This window comes from Anabrus simplex, chromosome 4 (assembly GCF_040414725.1).
Source record: "Anabrus simplex isolate iqAnaSimp1 chromosome 4, ASM4041472v1, whole genome shotgun sequence".
Lineage (NCBI taxonomy): Eukaryota > Metazoa > Arthropoda > Insecta > Orthoptera > Tettigoniidae > Anabrus > Anabrus simplex.
Window position 1 is genome coordinate 455,399,838 of NC_090268.1, and position 19,536 is coordinate 455,419,373.

General features: G+C 42.1%; 1 protein-coding gene across 1 annotated transcript in view; it reads right to left on the bottom strand.

Moving 5' to 3' along the window:
- Positions 1–19,536, bottom strand: part of LOC137500521 (uncharacterized) — a 105,482-nt gene that overhangs the window by 22,093 nt on the left and 63,853 nt on the right. The window contains exon 3 of the mRNA XM_068227442.1: positions 12,610–13,824. Within this exon, the coding sequence (XP_068083543.1) occupies positions 12,610–13,824 (1,215 nt within the window). The remainder of the gene's footprint in view (positions 1–12,609; positions 13,825–19,536) is intronic.

The window sequence follows — 19,536 nt, forward strand, 5'->3', positions numbered from 1 at the left end:
CGACCTCTGGTAATGGTGTAAAATTCAAAATTTGTATTTAATAATAATAATAATAATAATAATAATAATAATAATAATAATAATAATAATAATAATAATAATAATAATAATGGTGCATGGGATATGTATAGGTTTGGTGGTGACCTAATGAGGATGAAATTAACGGCGAAGACGTCATAAATACACAGTCCCCAAGCTAGGGGAATTAACAGTACGAGGGGATTGATTCTGAGAACTGAACCTGGGCCATCGGACCAAAGGCAAGCATTCTATCCATTTAGCCACAAAGCCTGACTCTACTTTGCTAAACCATACGCTACCATGTCCACTGATCAGCTGTTAACTACTGACAGTAGCAAAGGCCAGGACAGTAGCTTCTGAAACAGCTTTGACAACACAGCAGGCTACTCCGTTGGCTATTGGCTGCAGCTCAAAACTCTTAAAAGGATTGACATTCACTAAACCAACCATCGGAAAAGGGTGACCTAAGCCTAGTGGTAGCCCATGTTTTGGACTCAGCGTACGCCACTGCCCAGCAGCATTGAAAACACAAATAACGTTGTCACGTTTCTGCGGACATGAGATAACGACCGTCGCTTCTTGCATGTTCATTCAGCCGGAAATCCATAGCGTTCCTCTGGTAATCATTACTATGCATTAATATTTTTAATGGCCTCGCAACGTAATGAGAACTAGAGGATTTGCAGCGTGACTGACTTGTATCACCAGGTTCTGGCCTGGAACTCACACACGAACCAGCAATATCACCTGCGATCGCAGAATTGGCTTTATGATCGCTATCAATGAACTCATTTTCATTGGCTTACTCATGTACAATTAGATCAACTCCTGAGTAATTACTTTCAAGCGGGTTCTATCACATATTTAGCCTATTTCCCTCTCTTACGAGATTATATTTCGGTAGAAGTAACACTTTTTCATGGAAATACCTCAATACAAACCCAAATATATTAACAGGATTTAGAACCTCTCGCTCGCGAACAGTGACTCTCCTGTCGATTTCTAAACTACCCTCACAATTTGCATTCAAATTCGTTCAAAGTTGACTGAAAGTCAATAAATAGCCGATCTTTATGTCAACACACTTAGATTCCTACCCGGCCTGGCTGATCTCTTACACTCTCCCTGCTCCCCGCCAGACCTTCAGGTAAGCAGTCCAGCCAATAAGTTGTAATTTAAATTGCCGATTTCGCAAGGGATTTCGGGCCTTGGAGTTAAAAGTAGCATCTTTTATTTTGATATGGTTTTATTATAGTGCCTCGTTTCTGCCACCGGAATTTCTTACTAGGTTTCAGCACCAAAGTTGTGATACTTCCCTCCTCTAGATTGAACTTGAGGTCTTTTAGATAGTGGCTTGCAACTGTCGATTTTACAAATATGATACTGTAAGACTGCCTGCTGTGATTTCTTGATGGTTACAGTACTTTTGCATCCATCTCTTGGCACAGGCCAGAGTAAAGTGTAGCTTCCACTGAAGTCCCAGTCTCATCCATGGCTGTGACAATATGGAAGCTGCTGGGGTATTGGTGGTGCTGAGCAATGACATTCAGAGCACAACCAGTGTATCTGAGTGTCATGAAAGGTGTTGCTCATAGGGTTAGTTGTGCTACAATAGCACTGTCTGGCCCAGTGAGGAAAGCAATGGCAAACTACCTCACTCCTCATCTTGCCTAGTACGCCTCATTTTGGTACTGTCATTGGTTTTTGTGGTTTCCCTATAACTGCATAGCCTTTGGTGGTGCTATTTGAGGATCCGACCAGCCTCTGGGCTGATGACCTAACAGACAGACAGAGATACTGTAAGAGTGTCATTCTTTAAAACAGAGATGCACAAAACGTGGCGTTGAGCGCAAGAGCACCTGCCACTTCGAGCTACAATAGCACTGTCTGGCCCAGTGAGGAAAGCAATGGCAAACTACCTCACTCCTCATCTTGCCTCCACCACTCCCCTCCGTTGTAGCTGTCCACAGCCACCTCGGCTAGGTCACTAGCCCACACTCCCAAATTAACCCTTAAATGCGCACCATTGCTATGTACAAAGGAAGTTTACTTTCTTGCTATACATCCTCTTAGATAGTTAAGTGGAGTGAACTCGTGTCCTCATCAACATGTGGCACAGCTCTTTTCAGGCACACCCCCAATGGAGGTGAGCTGCATGTATCATTTCAACAACATACCAGCTCTCCTGCCATCCTTAAAAGTTCTGACAGTAATGGAAATCGAACCCGGGTCTCCGAGGACGGCGGCTAATAGTGTTAACCGTTACGCTACGCAGGCGGGCCTCTTAGATAGTTGAGCATTGTTATTTTATTTCTCTTTGTAAACATGTGCGTTATTCCTCCTTCGAAGATAAACTAGCTAGCCTATTGTAGCGTTAATAAACCTTTTGTTTGAAGACTTTTCACGGTAATCAATCACAGTGAAGTGTAAAGGCAAACGTCAGCACTGAAATGTTGTTTATCTCAGCGCAGTCGTATTTGTTGGACATTCCCCAAGACTGAAGTGTAGCAGTAGCCTCCATACCTACTTGTATATACAAAGCTTTCGAAACTCTTTTTTTTTTTTTTACATTGAACTGACAATTTTTTTAAGGGGGGAGACTTAGCTCAACACGGGAAAAAACAGGCCAATATTCATTCGATTGTTAAATATGCTACAAACGTTGTTGAAAAATTCTGCACGTATCCCAGTATTGGCATGCTTCCTAGCAATCAGAAGCAACTGCAATAATTTCAAAATTCCAATTATAACATCTTAAAATAAAATTTCCCGCCTTTTTAACAAAATATCACGGTTTCCTTCATAACTCTCTTACTGTTTTACGGATAATAACGATTTTTTCAGGGTTTCCTCCCATAGTGTTGTACTACAATCTGTACCTCATTCAGGCCAATGGGATTTATATTAGATTTTATATAAAATATTTATTTTTAGTATTTTCAGGTGCGCGGAATAAAAACTCGACAAAAATATCTAAATCACAATCTATGTTAGTGATTGAGGTTCATTTTTAGGTGGGGGTTTGATATACACTTTAAAAAAGGAAAAGTACGAAAATTCTTATAAACTTGGAACTTATAAGGGAAACAGTGATATTTTGTTAAAAAGGCGGGAAATTTAATTTAAGATGTTATTGTACCGGGCGGTACACCTCTACTCTGTTTATTTAAAAGTTGCGCCAGTTGAAACTCCTCTTCTGGAGGAAGTCCGAACTTTATCTACACTATTAATCTACTAATTCCTCAGAAGATGTCACTACCTGGAAAATTTTGAGTTTTTGAACTGTGTCACTTTTGATGTGTTTTTGTTTCGCTTGAAGTAAGAAGTGTGAACTTTCTCTTCTAGAGGACACTACTGAAGATCAACAATAGTGCGACCTAGTGCGGAGTCAAAGAACTATTTTCTTGGAGAAAATTTTATTTCAAAAGTTTGTTTCTTGTTAAATTTCTTTCTGTTATTGTTTAAGTTGGCTGTATACCCCTCTTGTTCCCCTTGTTTTGGATCTAGCCAACCCCGAATTTCCTTAATTAATTTTCCACCAATAATGTGTTTCTTTTTCCTCTATGTAGGGGTTTCTTTTCCCTAGCCAATAAAAATTTTGTGGGAGGGTGTTTTCTTTCCCCTAACGCCTAGAATCTTCCGCGAGAGGATATAAACTGCTGATTTTAGGGTCTCGGGGCCACTTCTGTTCCATCTTTCAGTGTATTAAGTACATAGCAGGAGGCGGGAAGCGCCTCTTCCTTCTCCAACTGCTCAGCACCAGGTAATGGCCTATTAATAACTTCTTTTCTTGCTAGGTCGGCAGTTTAACACTCGCGGCGGGTTCGAAGCATTTCCATCATGTAACCTTCTCCTAAAATGTAATTGCTCTTTTCATCTTTTTCTTGTAAAGCTACATATTGGGATAGAGAGTGCTAACCCTCTCGAGCTCCCACTCACATTGGTTTTGAGGTGAACTTATTTTCTCAAACTATTCTTCGTTTATGTAATGTAAAGTGTTCTTCTCTAAGTCACCTCTGTAGTATGGGATTAGCCCTTGCATTAGTGGCCCAGAGCCAGATTAGGTTTTAAAAACAAAGTGTATTAGGAGTGCAAGTTCGCCTCCTCTCAAATTGTTATTTTAGAGGTCATGTAATCAACCTTCTTTTCATGTAATAGACCTCAGTAGGTTGGGTATTTTACCCCTGTGAATACGTCCTTAGAGGACAGCTTGAAGGTAGAGTTTGGTGTGGCCTTGTGATAGGCTTACGATTTTGAGAGCGGATCGCTCTTTGAAATTTGTTTCTGTATGCCTCGTGCAGGCTTTATGTGTAATGTTTGGAGCCAGTGCTCCTAGGAATGAATGGGGTTTTTTGCCCCTCTGTTAAAACTTGTGTTTGGGGGTAAAATTGAGTCAGGGCGTGAAGCCCAAAACCTGTAAATATTGTAACTAACCGTTGTAACTTGCTACATTGTACCTGCCATGTTTGTTATTGCTTTGTTTGAAAAGAAAATATAACCTTGTTAAATTTTAAATTAATTTTACATTAACTTTGATTCCGTAGTTTAAGACCCATTCACGCCCGCACCTTCTTACACCTCTACCTACCACGGATAACTCCGTAACAAGTGGTAGCAGAGCGTGGTTGAATGGGTCTCAATTTAGCCCCTTTTGACGGCTAAACATTGTTTGTTCCGAACTCTAACTATTTTCCCAGTTGCTGGAATTTTTTGAGTTTTTCAAAATTGTTCTGTCATCATGCCCGGCCCTCGCGATGTTCTCCTCCTTAACTATTTGCGCAAAGAGGAGTTAATCTATGAGTTAACTATCAGAAACGTGCAATCTGGAGGCACGGTTGCAATCGACACTAACAAGCTTAGAGAGTCCCTGGATTTGCCCATTTCCATCCCCAATTTGGGAGAGAAAGAAATTGACGACTCTCTTTCCACGATCGTTGAGAATATTTCTGGGCTAGCATCGGTAGTCAGCTTTTTTGATGAAAACGATCCGTCTCCTAATCAAATTAAGCGTGTGCAAGGCAGGCTGTATCACTTTGCAAATAGAGTTAATGATCTGTTGTCTCTAAAGGTGAATGACGTTCAGAGGAAGGACGCTAATACGCTCCTTGAAACTATTTCTGAATTGTCTAATAAGGTCACTCAATTGCTAACCGGCGAAGCTCCTCCCAAAACTGATCAACCCGCCACGGTGAATGTAGGTAACGAGGAAGAGCCTCCTCAGGGAGAAGTCAATAGGATAACCGTTGCTGCTCAAACTATCTCTGCCCCATCGAACAACGAATCTGAACGCCGTGCATCATTGAGTAACATCCGCTCTGAATTAACTTCTTTGCCATTGAAACCTTTAACGACTATGTCACCTGGGTTCAGCAGCTTGCCTCATCCATTGGCAATGTTGCTTAGAGGTATCTCTAAGTTTTCCGTCAACACCACCAGTGACGTAATTTCATTTTTAAGATTTCTGGTTAAAATTTCAGGATCATGCCCTTGTGTTTTCTCTTTCCCCATGTCAAATTTTGCAAATTATCTATCCTTATGCTATTGGTGTTCTATCTGACAAAATAGTTAGAGCCATTGCCGAGCAATCTTCTATTGAGGATTTCCATGCCCATTTGCTAGCTAACTTCATCCCGGCTAGGGCCAGGTCCTCCCTTATTCAGAAGTACTATTATCGTGTACAGCGTTTGGATGAAAACTTGGCTGATTTCATACAGGACATTAAGTTTTATACTAGGGTGTTTGCTCTTCACTTCCCTGAGGATCAAATTGTACAAGCTATTGTGGAAGGTATTTCACCATCCTATAGGTCATATTTGTGTTTCGCGGCGTGCCCGCAAACGTTCTCGGAACTTGAAGCATTGGCAGTCTCAGCGGAAGGAGTTAGATACGCCGATTCTTTGCGTGTCGCGAAAGAACCCCCGCCTTCCTTTAGTAACACTCGGCCTCCACCTCGCCGACCAGTCAATCCCCGTAAATGTTATGCTTGCGGGTCGCCTGACCATCTGCGGAATAAGTGTCCTCTGATCAAGTCAAGTGGGACAAGGAATGGAGCAGGGTCATCACAAGGCTGTTTTAAGTGTGGGGCCTTCTCACATATCGCAAAGAATTGCCCAAACGCAAATAGCACCCCCTCCTGCTCAACTTCTGGTGCAAATCCCAGCTATGCTAATAATAAAAAGTGACTAGTGGCGTCGGCTGAGCCGACTAATCCATCTTCCCGAGACCCAGCCCCTAGTAAACAGGTTGTAAATGCAGAGAACGACCAGCCTTCAAATTCATCTTTTGAATGCCCTAAAGAGTGTCTTAGGATTGCGGCGGATACCCCCGCACCTGTTCCTTTTCTTAAGATTGAGTTAAATAACGAGCCTATAACAGCTCTCTTAGATTCAGGCAGTGTTTGTTCCATTATTTCGGCTGATTGGTATTCTAAATTGAAATCTGTTTGTAAACTCCCTGACTATGTCTCTTCTCCTGTTCAATATGTTTCGGCTAATTCATCTCCATTAGAAATTCTAGGTTCCTTACTGGTCAAAATTCGTGTTTTTAAGTTTACCTGGAAAGTTAAATTGTTTGTGGCCAAGCAATTGTCTTGTCCCATTATATTGGGAGCTGACTTTATTTCTCACACTGGTCTTGTGCTCGATCTCCAGAGTAGGTCGTGCACATTCAAATTTGCGTCCAATTGTAGAATTCCCTTGTTAAAGTGTAATTCTGTATCATGTTCATCTATTTCGCCTACCCAGGATGAGATGTTGTTAGACCTTAGACATCTACCTGAGGAGCAGGCTAATAGTATTCGCAAACTGTGTCAGTCGTTTCCCGAGGTGTTCTCTGATACTCTTGGTGTTACTGACCTTATTGAATACAAAATTGAGGTCACGGATTCGATTCCTGTCCGTTTTCCACCTTATAGGCTATCTCCACCTAAAATGAAGGCTCTGAAAGAAATTATCGATCAGATGTTGAAGGATGGTATTATTAGGCCCTCTAAGTCGGCGTATTCATCGCCTATTTTTCTAGTCCCGAAACCCCAAGGAGGCTTCAGGCCTGTCATTGATTACAGGGCTCTCAATCGGAAGGTGGTGTTACAATCTGTGCCCCTTCCTGACCTTCACTCTTGTTTTTCATGGTTTCGTAAGGCCAAGTTCTTTACTATCTTGGACTTGAATCAGGCCTATAATCAAATTCCCCTTGCCGAAGAGTCTAAACATCTTACAGCGTTTGCCACGGACTGGAACTTATACGAATACAACCGCGTGCCTTTCGGGCTCCCCACGGGGGCAGCTGTGCTCACTAGGCTACTAGATAGGGTCTTCTCCGACATCAAATTTGAGTACTTATATCACTACTTGGATGATGTCGTCGTATTTTCCGAGACTTTTGAAGAACATCTAGATCATCTGCGAGAAGTTCTGAATCGCCTTCGTAAGGCTGGGTTAACTGTCAAGTTGTCCAAGGTTGCCTTTGCTAAGCCCTCAATGTCATTCCTAGGGCATATTGTGTCACCCGATGGTGTAGCAGTCGATCATTCTAGAACACAGGCCATCCGTGATTTTAAACCTCCCAAGGACATTAAAGGCATCGCCAGGTTTATTGGTATGGTGAATTTCTTCAGAAAGTTCATTCCTAACTTTGCTAATAGAGCGGCGCCCTTAAACCTTCTTCGTAGGAAAGGCATCAAATTCGAGTGGGGACCTTCTCAACAAGCCGCTTTTGAAGATCTGAAATTAGCTCTCTGTAATGCCCCTGTCCTTGCTATGCCTGATTTCTCGAAGAAATTCATTGTCCAAACCGACGCATCGTCGTCAGCATTAGCGGCAGTCCTTCTTCAAGAGACTGAACTAGGGAGGCGACCCATCGCCTATGCGTCTAGGACATTGTCGGCTCAAGAAGCCAAGTATTCCATCTATGAGCTCGAAGGTTTGGCAGTCTTATTCGCCTTAGAGAAGTTCCGTCTCTATCTGGAACATGTTAAATTCGACCTGGAGACAGATAATCAAGCCTTAAGCTGGGTCTTAGGTAGGCCGCGTCGTACTGGTCGTATAGCCCGCTGGGCTATTCGTATTTCCGCCTTCCAGTTTGATGTTAGACATATCAGAGGTACCGAAAATGTTGTTGCCGATGGACTCAGCCGTATGTTTTCAGACGACGTTGAGAACCATGAACAGGTCGACAGTTCATCACCTCCCGAGTCCATGCTATCTGGTGTTAAGGCCATCTTAACAGATGCTCCCATGCTTTTTAGGGACATTGAGAAATACCAACGTGAAGATCCGACGCTGGCTCCTATAATGGAAACCCTTTCTTCTGGGGAACATGCTGTCCCTTATGTTCTGAGGAATGGTGTTCTATGTTGCCCTTCGAGGCATGATAAGTTGATGAAAGTTGTTGTTCCAGCGGTTCTTGTACCTATGATCTTCAAGTATTATCATGAGACCCCATTAGGAGGGCATCTGGGTATCTTTAAAACTCGTGAAAAGATTCGTGAAATGTTCATCTGGAAAGGTATGGACGGTGAAATCCGTGAACTTGTAAAAGCTTGTAAATCTTGTTTGCTCAGTAAACCAACCATGTCCACTAAAGTAGGCCTTTTGTCTTCTCATCAAGCGTCGCGCCCCATGGAACGCCTGTATATTGATTATGTGGGACCCTTCCCCCAGTCAAAGGGCAATGCCAACAAGTTCATCTTTGTGTGTGTAGATGGTTTTACAAGATTTTCCTGGTTATTTCCGACTAAGCTGGCTACCGCTCAGTCAACCATTACTTGCTTAAATTCTATTTTTGCTTCTTTTGGTCCGTGTCAATATATTGTATCTGATAATGCTAAGGCTTTTACATCCAATTTATTTCGTAAATTCTGTTTTGACTTGTCCATCTCTCATGTAACTACATCTGCTTATTACCCTCAACCATCTCTGGCTGAACGGGTTAACCGTAATCTCAGGTCCGCACTCATTGCCTATCATCATGAAGATCCTTCCAGGTGGGACACGTCCCTGCATTGGATAGCTTTTGCTTTGAATTCGGCGGTTCATGAATCTCACAAGTTTACTCCAGCTTCTTTGATGTTCAAGTTTGTTCCCAACTCGCCGCTCTCTAACCTCTGGTCTTTGAATGACATTCTACCCGAGACAATAGATCCGGATAACATTAAAGATCTTTGGAAGAAGGCTAAAGCCAATCTTAAAGTGTCTCATGAAAAGGTTAGGGAAAGGTATGATCGTGGACGGAGACCCACCACTTTGAAGGTAGGTGACCAGGTTATGGTCAAAAATTTTGTTCCCGCGGGCAAGCTTGCCCCCAGATTTCATGGGCCTTGTATCATTCTCGATTTTCTTACGCCGGTGACCTTATTGCTAAGTAATCCAGCCACCGAGAGGATATTTAGAGTTCACCTGTCCCAGGTGAAACCGGTGTAATTTCTGTGTTAACTTGCTTCATATTATTTTGAAAGGATATGAAGGTTATATTTTTTTTTGAGTTTCACTTTTAAGGCATTCTGCCCCTTCTGTAATATTTTGGTTTTAGATGTAAGCCTTGTATAAAACCTGCCCCGACCCGTTAAACTGCCATCCTGTTCTTGCCACGGCCATTACCACGCTCCCGTCTCCTGCTCCACCTTACACTGTGGCTTCATAATAGTAAATGCCATGGATATCTACACGCCGCTGGCCCCTCAACCTCTCCACAAGCCTGTACCCTCAAAGAAGATGGTAGTCCAACACAATTCTGCCGCCTAGCTTTAATGTTTCAGCGCCCCCGCAGCCGCGCAGCGCCGTGCAGCGACTGGGGAGGGGGATGGGCCCCCTCCTCTCCAGCGAGGACGACATGTGCACGGCGAGCCGGAACTCTCCTCCCGGCCAAGGCTGATGTGCGGCGCACGACCTACTACATGCCCGCAGCCTGTATCTGTTCACCGCGGGCGCGGCGTACTTCAACACCTCTGCTCCCCTCATAGTGCGGGCGAGCGGTATCTCAGGGTACTTGAGGGGTCCGAGCGGCCTCCGTTGGACGCAAGCTGCAACGGCCGGTCTGGCCATCCGACTCAATCTACATCAACTACATGGACAGTCACCATAAGCAATAATTACACTTGGGAATTCAACAACAATATTTGGTGGACATTGCAAAACTTTTCTTCACTTTTAAGCATTAAAGGTTTATCTTCAGAAATTCAACTACTACAAACATAAAGACTTTCATTCACCTGCAACAACAACATTTTGCAACTGAATTAAGAAATCTTGTAAATGCTTCTGCTATCTATCTTCGTATCAACATCATTACTTGGACTTTGTTTCAAACTGATTTCATGTGTCACCCCTGGAGGAACTTTTGGGGGGGGGAGGTCTGTACCGGGCGGTACACCTCTACTCTGTTTATTTAAAAGTTGCGCCAGTTGAAACTCCTCTTCTGGAGGAAGTCCGAACTTTATCTACACTATTAATCTACTAATTCCTCAGAAGATGTCACTACCTGGAAAATTTTGAGTTTTTGAACTGTGTCACTTTTGATGTGTTTTTGTTTCGCTTGAAGTAAGAAGTGTGAACTTTCTCTTCTAGAGGACACTACTGAAGATCAACAATAGTGCGACCTAGTGCGGAGTCAAAGAACTACTTTGTTGGAGAAAATTTTATTTCAAAAGTTTGTTTCTTGTTAAATTTCTTTCTGTTATTGTTTAAGTTGGCTGTATACCCCTCTTGTTCCCCTTGTTTTGGATCTAGCCAACCCCGAATTTCCTTAATTAATTTTCCACCAATAATGTGTTTCTTTTTCCTCTATGTAGGGGTTTCTTTTCCCTAGCCAATAAAAATTTTGTGGGAGGGTGTTTTCTTTCCCCTAACGCCTAGAATCTTCCGCGAGAGGATATAAACTGCTGATTTTAGGGTCTCGGGGCCACTTCTGTTCCATCTTTCAGTGTATTAAGTACATAGCAGGAGGCGGGAAGCGCCTCTTCCTTCTCCAACTGCTCAGCACCAGGTAATGGCCTATTAATAACTTCTTTTCTTGCTAGGTCGGCAGTTTAACACTCGCGGCGGGTTCGAAGCATTTCCATCATGTAACCTTCTCCTAAAATGTAATTGCTCTTTTCATCTTTTTCTTGTAAAGCTACATATTGGGATAGAGAGTGCTAACCCTCTCGAGCTCCCACTCACATTGGTTTTGAGGTGAACTTATTTTCTCAAACTATTCTTCGTTTATGTAATGTAAAGTGTTCTTCTCTAAGTCACCTCTGTAGTATGGGATTAGCCCTTGCATTAGTGGCCCAGAGCCAGATTAGGTTTTAAAAACAAAGTGTATTAGGAGTGCAAGTTCGCCTCCTCTCAAATTGTTATTTTAGAGGTCATGTAATCAACCTTCTTTTCATGTAATAGACCTCAGTAGGTTGGGTATTTTACCCCTGTGAATACGTCCTTAGAGGACAGCTTGAAGGTAGAGTTTGGTGTGGCCTTGTGATAGGCTTACGATTTTGAGAGCGGATCGCTCTTTGAAATTTGTTTCTGTATGCCTCGTGCAGGCTTTATGTGTAATGTTTGGAGCCAGTGCTCCTAGGAATGAATGGGGTTTTTTGCCCCTCTGTTAAAACTTGTGTTTGGGGGTAAAATTGAGTCAGGGCGTGAAGCCCAAAACCTGTAAATATTGTAACTAACCGTTGTAACTTGCTACATTGTACCTGCCATGTTTGTTATTGCTTTGTTTGAAAAGAAAATATAACCTTGTTAAATTTTAAATTAATTTTACATTAACTTTGATTCCGTAGTTTAAGACCCATTCACGCCCGCACCTTCTTACACCTCTACCTACCACGGATAACTCCGTAACAGTTATAATTAGAATTTTGACATTATTGCAGTTGCTTCTGATTGCTAGGAAGCATCCCAATACTGGGATATGTGCAGAATTTTTGAACAACGTTTGTAGCATATTTAACAATCGAATGAATATTCGCCTGTTTTTTCCCGTGTTGAGCTAGGTCTCCCCCCTTAAAATAACATTTTAAAATATTCTGCATTACTTTGCGAATGGCAAAAAAATTGAAAGAGGTAATAAATTGCGCATTTAAGGGTTAAAATCCCCTGATCATTCATTCAGTCACCTCTTACACAGACAGGGGATACCGTGGATGTATTCTACCGCCCCCACACACAGGGAGAATGCAGATGATGGAACAGGAATATAAACTGTCTACAATTTTAAGAATAAGAATCCTGTGGGATTTTGTATGGAACAGTGTCGGTGGTGAACCATCAAAACGTAAACGTTTAGAAAATCTAGATATGAAGAGTTTCCTACAGTATTTTAACTAAAAATAAGGAAGGCGAAAGAACTTATCACCGAATTAATGAATACAGACGAAGTTATTCTATCCATTTTTATTGCATTGGATTATCTATACTTTTCGGTTTTTCATGCATGTTCTGCCCTTCATTAGTTCGAATAATCGGGAATTTACTGTACCGTGTGGATGGATGTCGCCTAGTAGGTCTCCAATAATATCTCAAAAAAGGGCACAACGTACTTTGAATAAATACATTAATTAATTAAAGAAAATACATGAATACATAAACAAATCAATTAAAGCATCACCTTAGCACCAGTGGACTGTCTTTTTCCACAGGTTCACTCTGCTGACAGGTACACCAGTGAGCATCTATGCCAGCTAATCGACAAGTGCGGTTGACGGGTAGCTGCAGAAAGAGACTGATGCCCCGTGGAGGATTTTTAGCAGATAACACTTCGTTCGAACGACGGCGTATCGCTGCTTGATTGAGGAGTTCCTCTGGATGAAGGAGATCTGCTAGGGTTTCGTGCAGGTCAAACGGTGTGGTAAGACGCTCGGTATTGCGCTGAACGTTAGCCACAGCTGCCGTATACCGTTCGCGGAACCAGGCAGGAAAAATAAGAAACAGAAAAGGTTGTCGCTCCTCCATGCGCCCTTGATATGTCTCACGAATACCACCCCATCGGATACCGTGATCACTCATCACTATCAGCACAGTATTTTCTAAAACTTCCCACTTTTTCATGTCCGTCAGGAACTTGACATATAGATCATCTCCTAAACCAGCATAGTTCAAATAATCATGAGTTAGGCTTGCTCCCCAGAACAGAGCAAAAGACGACACTGACGCTAACGAATGAGCGAACTTACGAGTATATTCAAGAAGAACTTCAGCTGTCAATCTCGAACCAATGCACAGTTTCGCACCTGAAGGTTTCGTATTACCAAGGCTATCTTCGGCATGTTTACTATATGGTCTCATGTAGTAGTCTGTTGGTTGCTTTACAAAACCAACCTTTTGATAATGAAACATTCCCATCCAAGGAGCGTCTTCACCGAATCCAGTTCTGTATCCAGCCTCACTAAAATTTTTCCATATAAAAGAGCAATAGTCAAACGAAGATTTGTCCTTGGGCCAACACGAATTCCGTAGTTCCTTTTCACTGAGACCCGCTAGAACAGCGACTAGATTTGGGAAAGTATTGTCACCAACTTTATTGTAGCCTAACATCTCGATGGCTCCGAGCTGTCGTAGTTGATGGAGAGTATGTGGCATCTGTCGGTGGAAGTTGAGACGTGATACAGCATCGAGACCTAACATGAGCACGCTTGGTCGATCTTCTGTATCTACCCCACTTTTCGACACAGCTTCTTTACAACGTTTTTCCACCTCCGGCTTCGGAATGATAAAGGCATGATAATCCTTATATATTTCTTTATTATTCACTCTGCATTCTACTTTTATGAATTCCTCCTTTATCTCCATATCACGATGAAAAGGGATACAGTAATCCGCCAGTCTGAAACAGAAAGATTCACAGAATTGTTGTTAGTAAGAGTCAGTCTTACGCGGAGGAAATAGATAGCAAAGTTTCTGAAAAACGAAGGGAAAAACTATAATGAATGTAAATTTATTCATGTTTTATTTTAAAATACCTCACATCTATTAGAAAGCATGTGAGCTAGTAAAAAGCAGTTCAGATCTGCGTCAGGTCAAATATTTCTACACTTAATGAACGTAGGTTTTCATGGCTCATTGTATTAACATAAAGAAATAAATGAACTGGATTAAAACCACTATATATATATATATAATAAAGCCAAGCTTTAAGCCAAATTGCATTGGCCTTCATCAGGGCATGTGAAGTTTTGCCTCCGACAGTGAGCAAAGAAATTCTCCGAAGGAACGTGGAAGTCGTGCCCATACTATCCATGGCCTACCCCCACTAACTGGACTCAAGGATCGTGGCGCTGTGCTGAGGTGGTTGGGAGGGAAGTTACTGATTCACCGCCCTCTGTCGACAGTTTGAGTGCGTCCCGCTGTGCCATGGTGGTGTTATGCATGTATTTCTGCAGTACAGGTCTCCATGTATTTGATAACTTGAAGGCGTCTTCCCTGTTGATGTTATTTGGGCGCAGCTCTATCTCTATGGCTTCCCTCTCAAGACGAGCTTAGAGGTTTTTTACAGGCGCGATGACCTTCGCCTGGTCAAAGAGGATTTCATGGTCTGTTCTGTAGAAATGTTCTGCTATGGCAGACTGGCTTATAGCGTACAAGAAACGTACACATTCTGAAAGATACCTTTATAAGTCTTCACATCACCACCCCTCCCAAAAAGCAGCTCTCCTTCAAACGTTATATACTAGGGTGAATAATGTTGCAGACGATGATAACCGCTCGAGTGCAATGAGAGAACTGACAACATCCATAAAGAAAAACGGCTATACATCAGGAGACATAGCAATAGCTGTGAAGATCAAGGAGCCTAACTTGGATAGTACCAACCAGGACTACAGCAAAAAGAAAAAAATGTTCCTTCCTTACGTGTCAGGGATAACTGACAGAATAGGAGCATTCTTAAGAAGTACAATATAATTCCAGTTTTCACCGCAGACCGGAAGCTCAAATCCCTTTTTCGACCAGTCAAAGAAAAACCGCATCTTGAAACACCGGGCGTATATGAAATTCCATGTGGTTGTGGTTGTTCATATGTTGGCATGACAAAAAAGGCTTGTTAGCACCAGGGTGAAAGAGCACATCAGGTCGGTAAAGAATGTCGCTCTTTCATCCTCCACGGAGAACGCTGTAAGCCAGTCTGCCATAGCAGAACATTTCTACAGTACAGACCATGAAATCCTCTTTGACCAGGCGAAGGTCATCGCGCCTGTAAAAGACTTCTATGCTCGTCTTGTGAGGGAAGCCACAGAGATAGAGCTGCGCCCAAATAACATCAATAGGGAAGACGGCTACAAGTTATTGAAGTAAAGGAATATGTAATCACCTTTTATAAGGTTTTATTAAACTTAAGACGACCAACTGGTGCATAAACAAATTCAGTGGCAACAGTAACATCTGACTAGAAAGTGTCAGAGAAAATATACAAATAAGGCAACTTTAAAACTAGATTAAGACATGTAAACGGGATCACACAAATAAATTATATCATTCACCCCCACCTAGATAATAGTCCTTAAGGTGGGCGGGACAGCGACGGATTCTTGTGCTCCGTCTCGGTAGCTGGTCAGAAGTAGAAGAGGCGGTTGGACCCCTTTCTTCTGATCTTGATGATTCAGGAGATTCCGTCTCGCATGCAGCTAGATCTGAAGATCCGTGTGATGAGACAGGGGTGTGGCAATGTTCTGGGCTTCCATGGGAATGCTGTCCATCTATTACTCCTCCGGCATCTTCTTCTCCCCTTTCTTCAGAAATGCCTATTGAAGTAGGCAATGGTGCCAGGTCTCTAGTCGAAACAGTAGTTTCCCTTCCATCTTGGTGTTGAATATGAGCATACTCGGGATTTGCTTCAAGAAGAGTAACTTCTTCCACGAGTGGTCCGTACTTAGATTGCCTGACATGCTTCCTTAGGAGTATTGGACCTGGAGTCATAAGCCATGAGGTGACTGAGTGTCCATAACTAGATTTTCTCTTGTGCTTAAACATCCGCTCGTGGGGAGTTTCATTGGTAGTAGTACACAGCAGTGATCTGACGGCATGGAGGGCATCATGCACAACTTCTTCCCACTGTTGAATATGCATTCCCCTTGATTTCAAAGCTAGTTCTATAGTTTTCCATACAACTCCAACATATTTTTCTGCTTGGTCATTGCCTCTTGGATTGTATAGAGTCGTTCTGCTTGTCGCCACACCAACAGCCGTGAAGAATGTCCTCAGTTCTTGGGACATGAATGCTGAGCCTCGATCGGAATGAACATATGAAGGCAATCCAAATATGGAGACAAGTTGCTTACGTTCAGAAATAACAGTGGACGAGGTGACATCTGGGCAAGGAAAGGCGAAGGGGGGTCTGGAATGTTCATCAACTAATATGACGAGATAACGGTTTCTAGATTTGGATGGTAGAGGTCCCTTAAAGTCCTTGTTGATGCGCTCAAAGGGACGGGTAGCTTTGACGAGATTACCTTCATGCCTGATGAATCTAGGTTTCAATTCAGCACAAATTTTACAAGCTGATATGACCTTCTTTACATCTTCTAGCGAATAAGGCAAGTTCTTCGACTTAATAAAGTGATTAAGCTGTGTTATACCAGGGTGACATAAAGCTTCAGAGAGGATTTTCAGTTTAGGTCCGCAACACTCAATAGCCAAACAAACTCTAGAGAAGGCATCTGCAGCTTCGTTATGTTGTCCTGGTCTGTAAACTATTTCATAATCAAAACACGAGAGTTCTAGTCTCCAGCGCAGTATCTTCTCATTCTTCACCTTTCCAAGATGTCTAGTATCAAACATAAAGGCTGCTGACTTCTGGTCAATGATGAGTCGAAAATGTCTTCCTAGCAGGTAATGTCTCCATTTTTTCAAGGATTCAATGATAGCCTGCGCTTCCTTCTCCACGGATAAATGTCGTTGTTCAGATCGGTTTAGTGTGCGAGAGAAGAACGCAATGGGGCGTCCATTTTGTGTTGCTCCAATGGTGTGTTCTGAAGCATCAGTCTCTACAGTGAACAGAGCGTTATCATCTATAGCTGATACTAGTGCATTTTTCACATCATCTTTCAGCGCATTAAATGCTTCAGTAGCTTTGTCATTTAATGGAAAACTACCACTTGAAAGGTTATGTATTTTCTGGGAGAATCTTGGGATGAAGTTGGCAAAATGAGCGAACATGCCCATAGCTCTTCGAAGAGAAGCAGTGTCAGTTGGTAATGGAAGCTCTTGTTCGACCTTCGCTACTGTTAATCCGCAGATACTCAGAGGTTCTCTGTGACCCTCAAACTTAATCTCTACAGATGAATGACGGCCAAGTATATCATGTCCTAAAATGACGTCAGAGCAAAGGTCTGTCAAAATGTTAAGTTCAACATCTTTCAAACGTGGTCTTCAATTTTTATATCTACAGAACAGGCTCCTTTCACTAACGAGCTAAGCGACGTTGACGCCATAGTAACAGTGAGGCCACTAGCAGAAATAGGTACTTTGAGCTTTTGGACCAGCTTCTCGGAAATAAAACTTGTTGAACTGCCCGTATCAATTAGAGCGTTGGTCTTCATTCCATTCAAACGGATGGATTATAGCTTTAGATAAACAACCCATTGGAGAAATAGAAGCTAAAAGTATGTTATGACAATGGCAAGATTTGTTGGAGCTTGAAGATTTTGAGCTCTTACACACCTTTGCGTAGTGGCCGATTTTTGAGCAGGCACGGCAAATGGCCTCTCTTGCTGGACAAAAGTTTCTGTTGTGATAACTGAGTCCACAGAAGTAGCATTTCTTCGTTGTTGCGGCGACAACCTCACCTGACATTTCACTACCCGCCGAGCTACATTCACGTCTTTCGCCGATTGAATGAGATGAACTAGAGAAACGATGCTCCTGGACGGTATTGAGTAAAGCAGGTCCTTGGTACTGAATAGATTGTTCCAGTGCCGACTTTAAAGCCTTTGCTTTCATCGAAGCCTCCTCGAGAGTAAGATTAGGATTCTCCAATAACCTCTGACGAATGCTTGAGTCGAGAAGGCCGGCAATAAAAGCATCGCGAATACAATCGTCTCTGTTCACTTCTGCCGTCACAGCTTTAAAATTACAATCCTTGCTCAGAAACTTTAAAGATTGTATATATATCGATACAGTTTAGCCAGATAGCTGCTTCCTAGTTGCCAATTTGTGTCGGGCAAATATCTCGTTCACAGGCTTGGAAAAAATACTAACCAAGATACTAAAGGCGTCATTATAAGTTTTGGCTTCATTGATATATTCGTAAACGGTAGGTGAAACATGGTTGATCAATATGCGTAATTTGTCAGCGTCACTTACTTGATACGCCAAAATGAAGTTCTTGAACGTGCTGTACCAATGTTTACATTCTTGTTGAGCTTTACTGGATTCTGGGTCAATGTTTAAACGTTCCGGACGAAGTAATTTTTCCATTATCTTGCTTTCTTCTTAAGTTTAATAAATTGAAGTAAAGGAATATGTAATCACCTTTTATAAGGTTTTATTAAACTTAAGACGACCAACTGGTGCATAAACAAATTCAGTGGCAACAGTAACATCTGACTAGAAAGTGTCAGAGAAAATATACAAATAAGGCAACTTTAAAACTAGATTAAGATATGTCAAGGACATCACACAAATAAATTATATCAGTTATCAAATACATGGAGACCTGTACTGCAGAAATACATGCATAACACCAGCATGGCACAGTGGTACGGACTCAAACTGTCGACAGAGGGCGGTGAATCAGTAACTTCCCTCCCAACCATCTCAGCACAGCGCCACGATCCTTGTGTCCAGTTAGTGGGGTAGGCCGTGGATAGTACGGTCATGACTTCCACGTTCTTTCGGTGAATTTCTTTGCTCACTGTCGGAGGCAAAACTTCACATGCCCTGATGAAGGCCAATGCAATTTGGCTGAAAGCTTGGCTTTATTATTAAATAAATAAATAAATAAATAAATAAATAAATAAATAAATAAATAAATAAATAAATAAATAAATAAATAAATAAATAAATATAGTGGCTTTAATCCAGTTAATTTATTTATTTATGTTATTTCTACAGTTTTATAAAAGTAACTTTGTGATCTTGATATTAAGTGGTGACAGCCCGAATGTACGTGAACGTGAAGCCTTGCCTAGGTAAACAGAGCTGTTATTGAAAGCAATCAATGAGCTTTTAGTTCCAACTTGCCCTCCCTTGCCCTCTTGTCCACAAATTCCAGTCGGCTCCGCTAAACACATGCCTTCGCGCATCTGTCAAAATCACAACGTTAGTTTAATTCTACTGTAGTTGAAATATTCATAGATAAAATACTACAGTGTTACAGGGAGATAGAGATAGCATGCTTCCTACTTCAGAGTCACTTTCTTTAAATGTCACGTAGGAATAATACACAACGAGAAAATCGGCCTATTTACCAAACAGAGAACCATGGAAGGAACCATCTATGGCTTCCTGTTACCATGCGTAGATTTCTTTCCTATCTTAAAACAATGATCTCATCAGACATTGAGAAATGAATGCGCTACGACGCAGCAACAGATGGGGAACA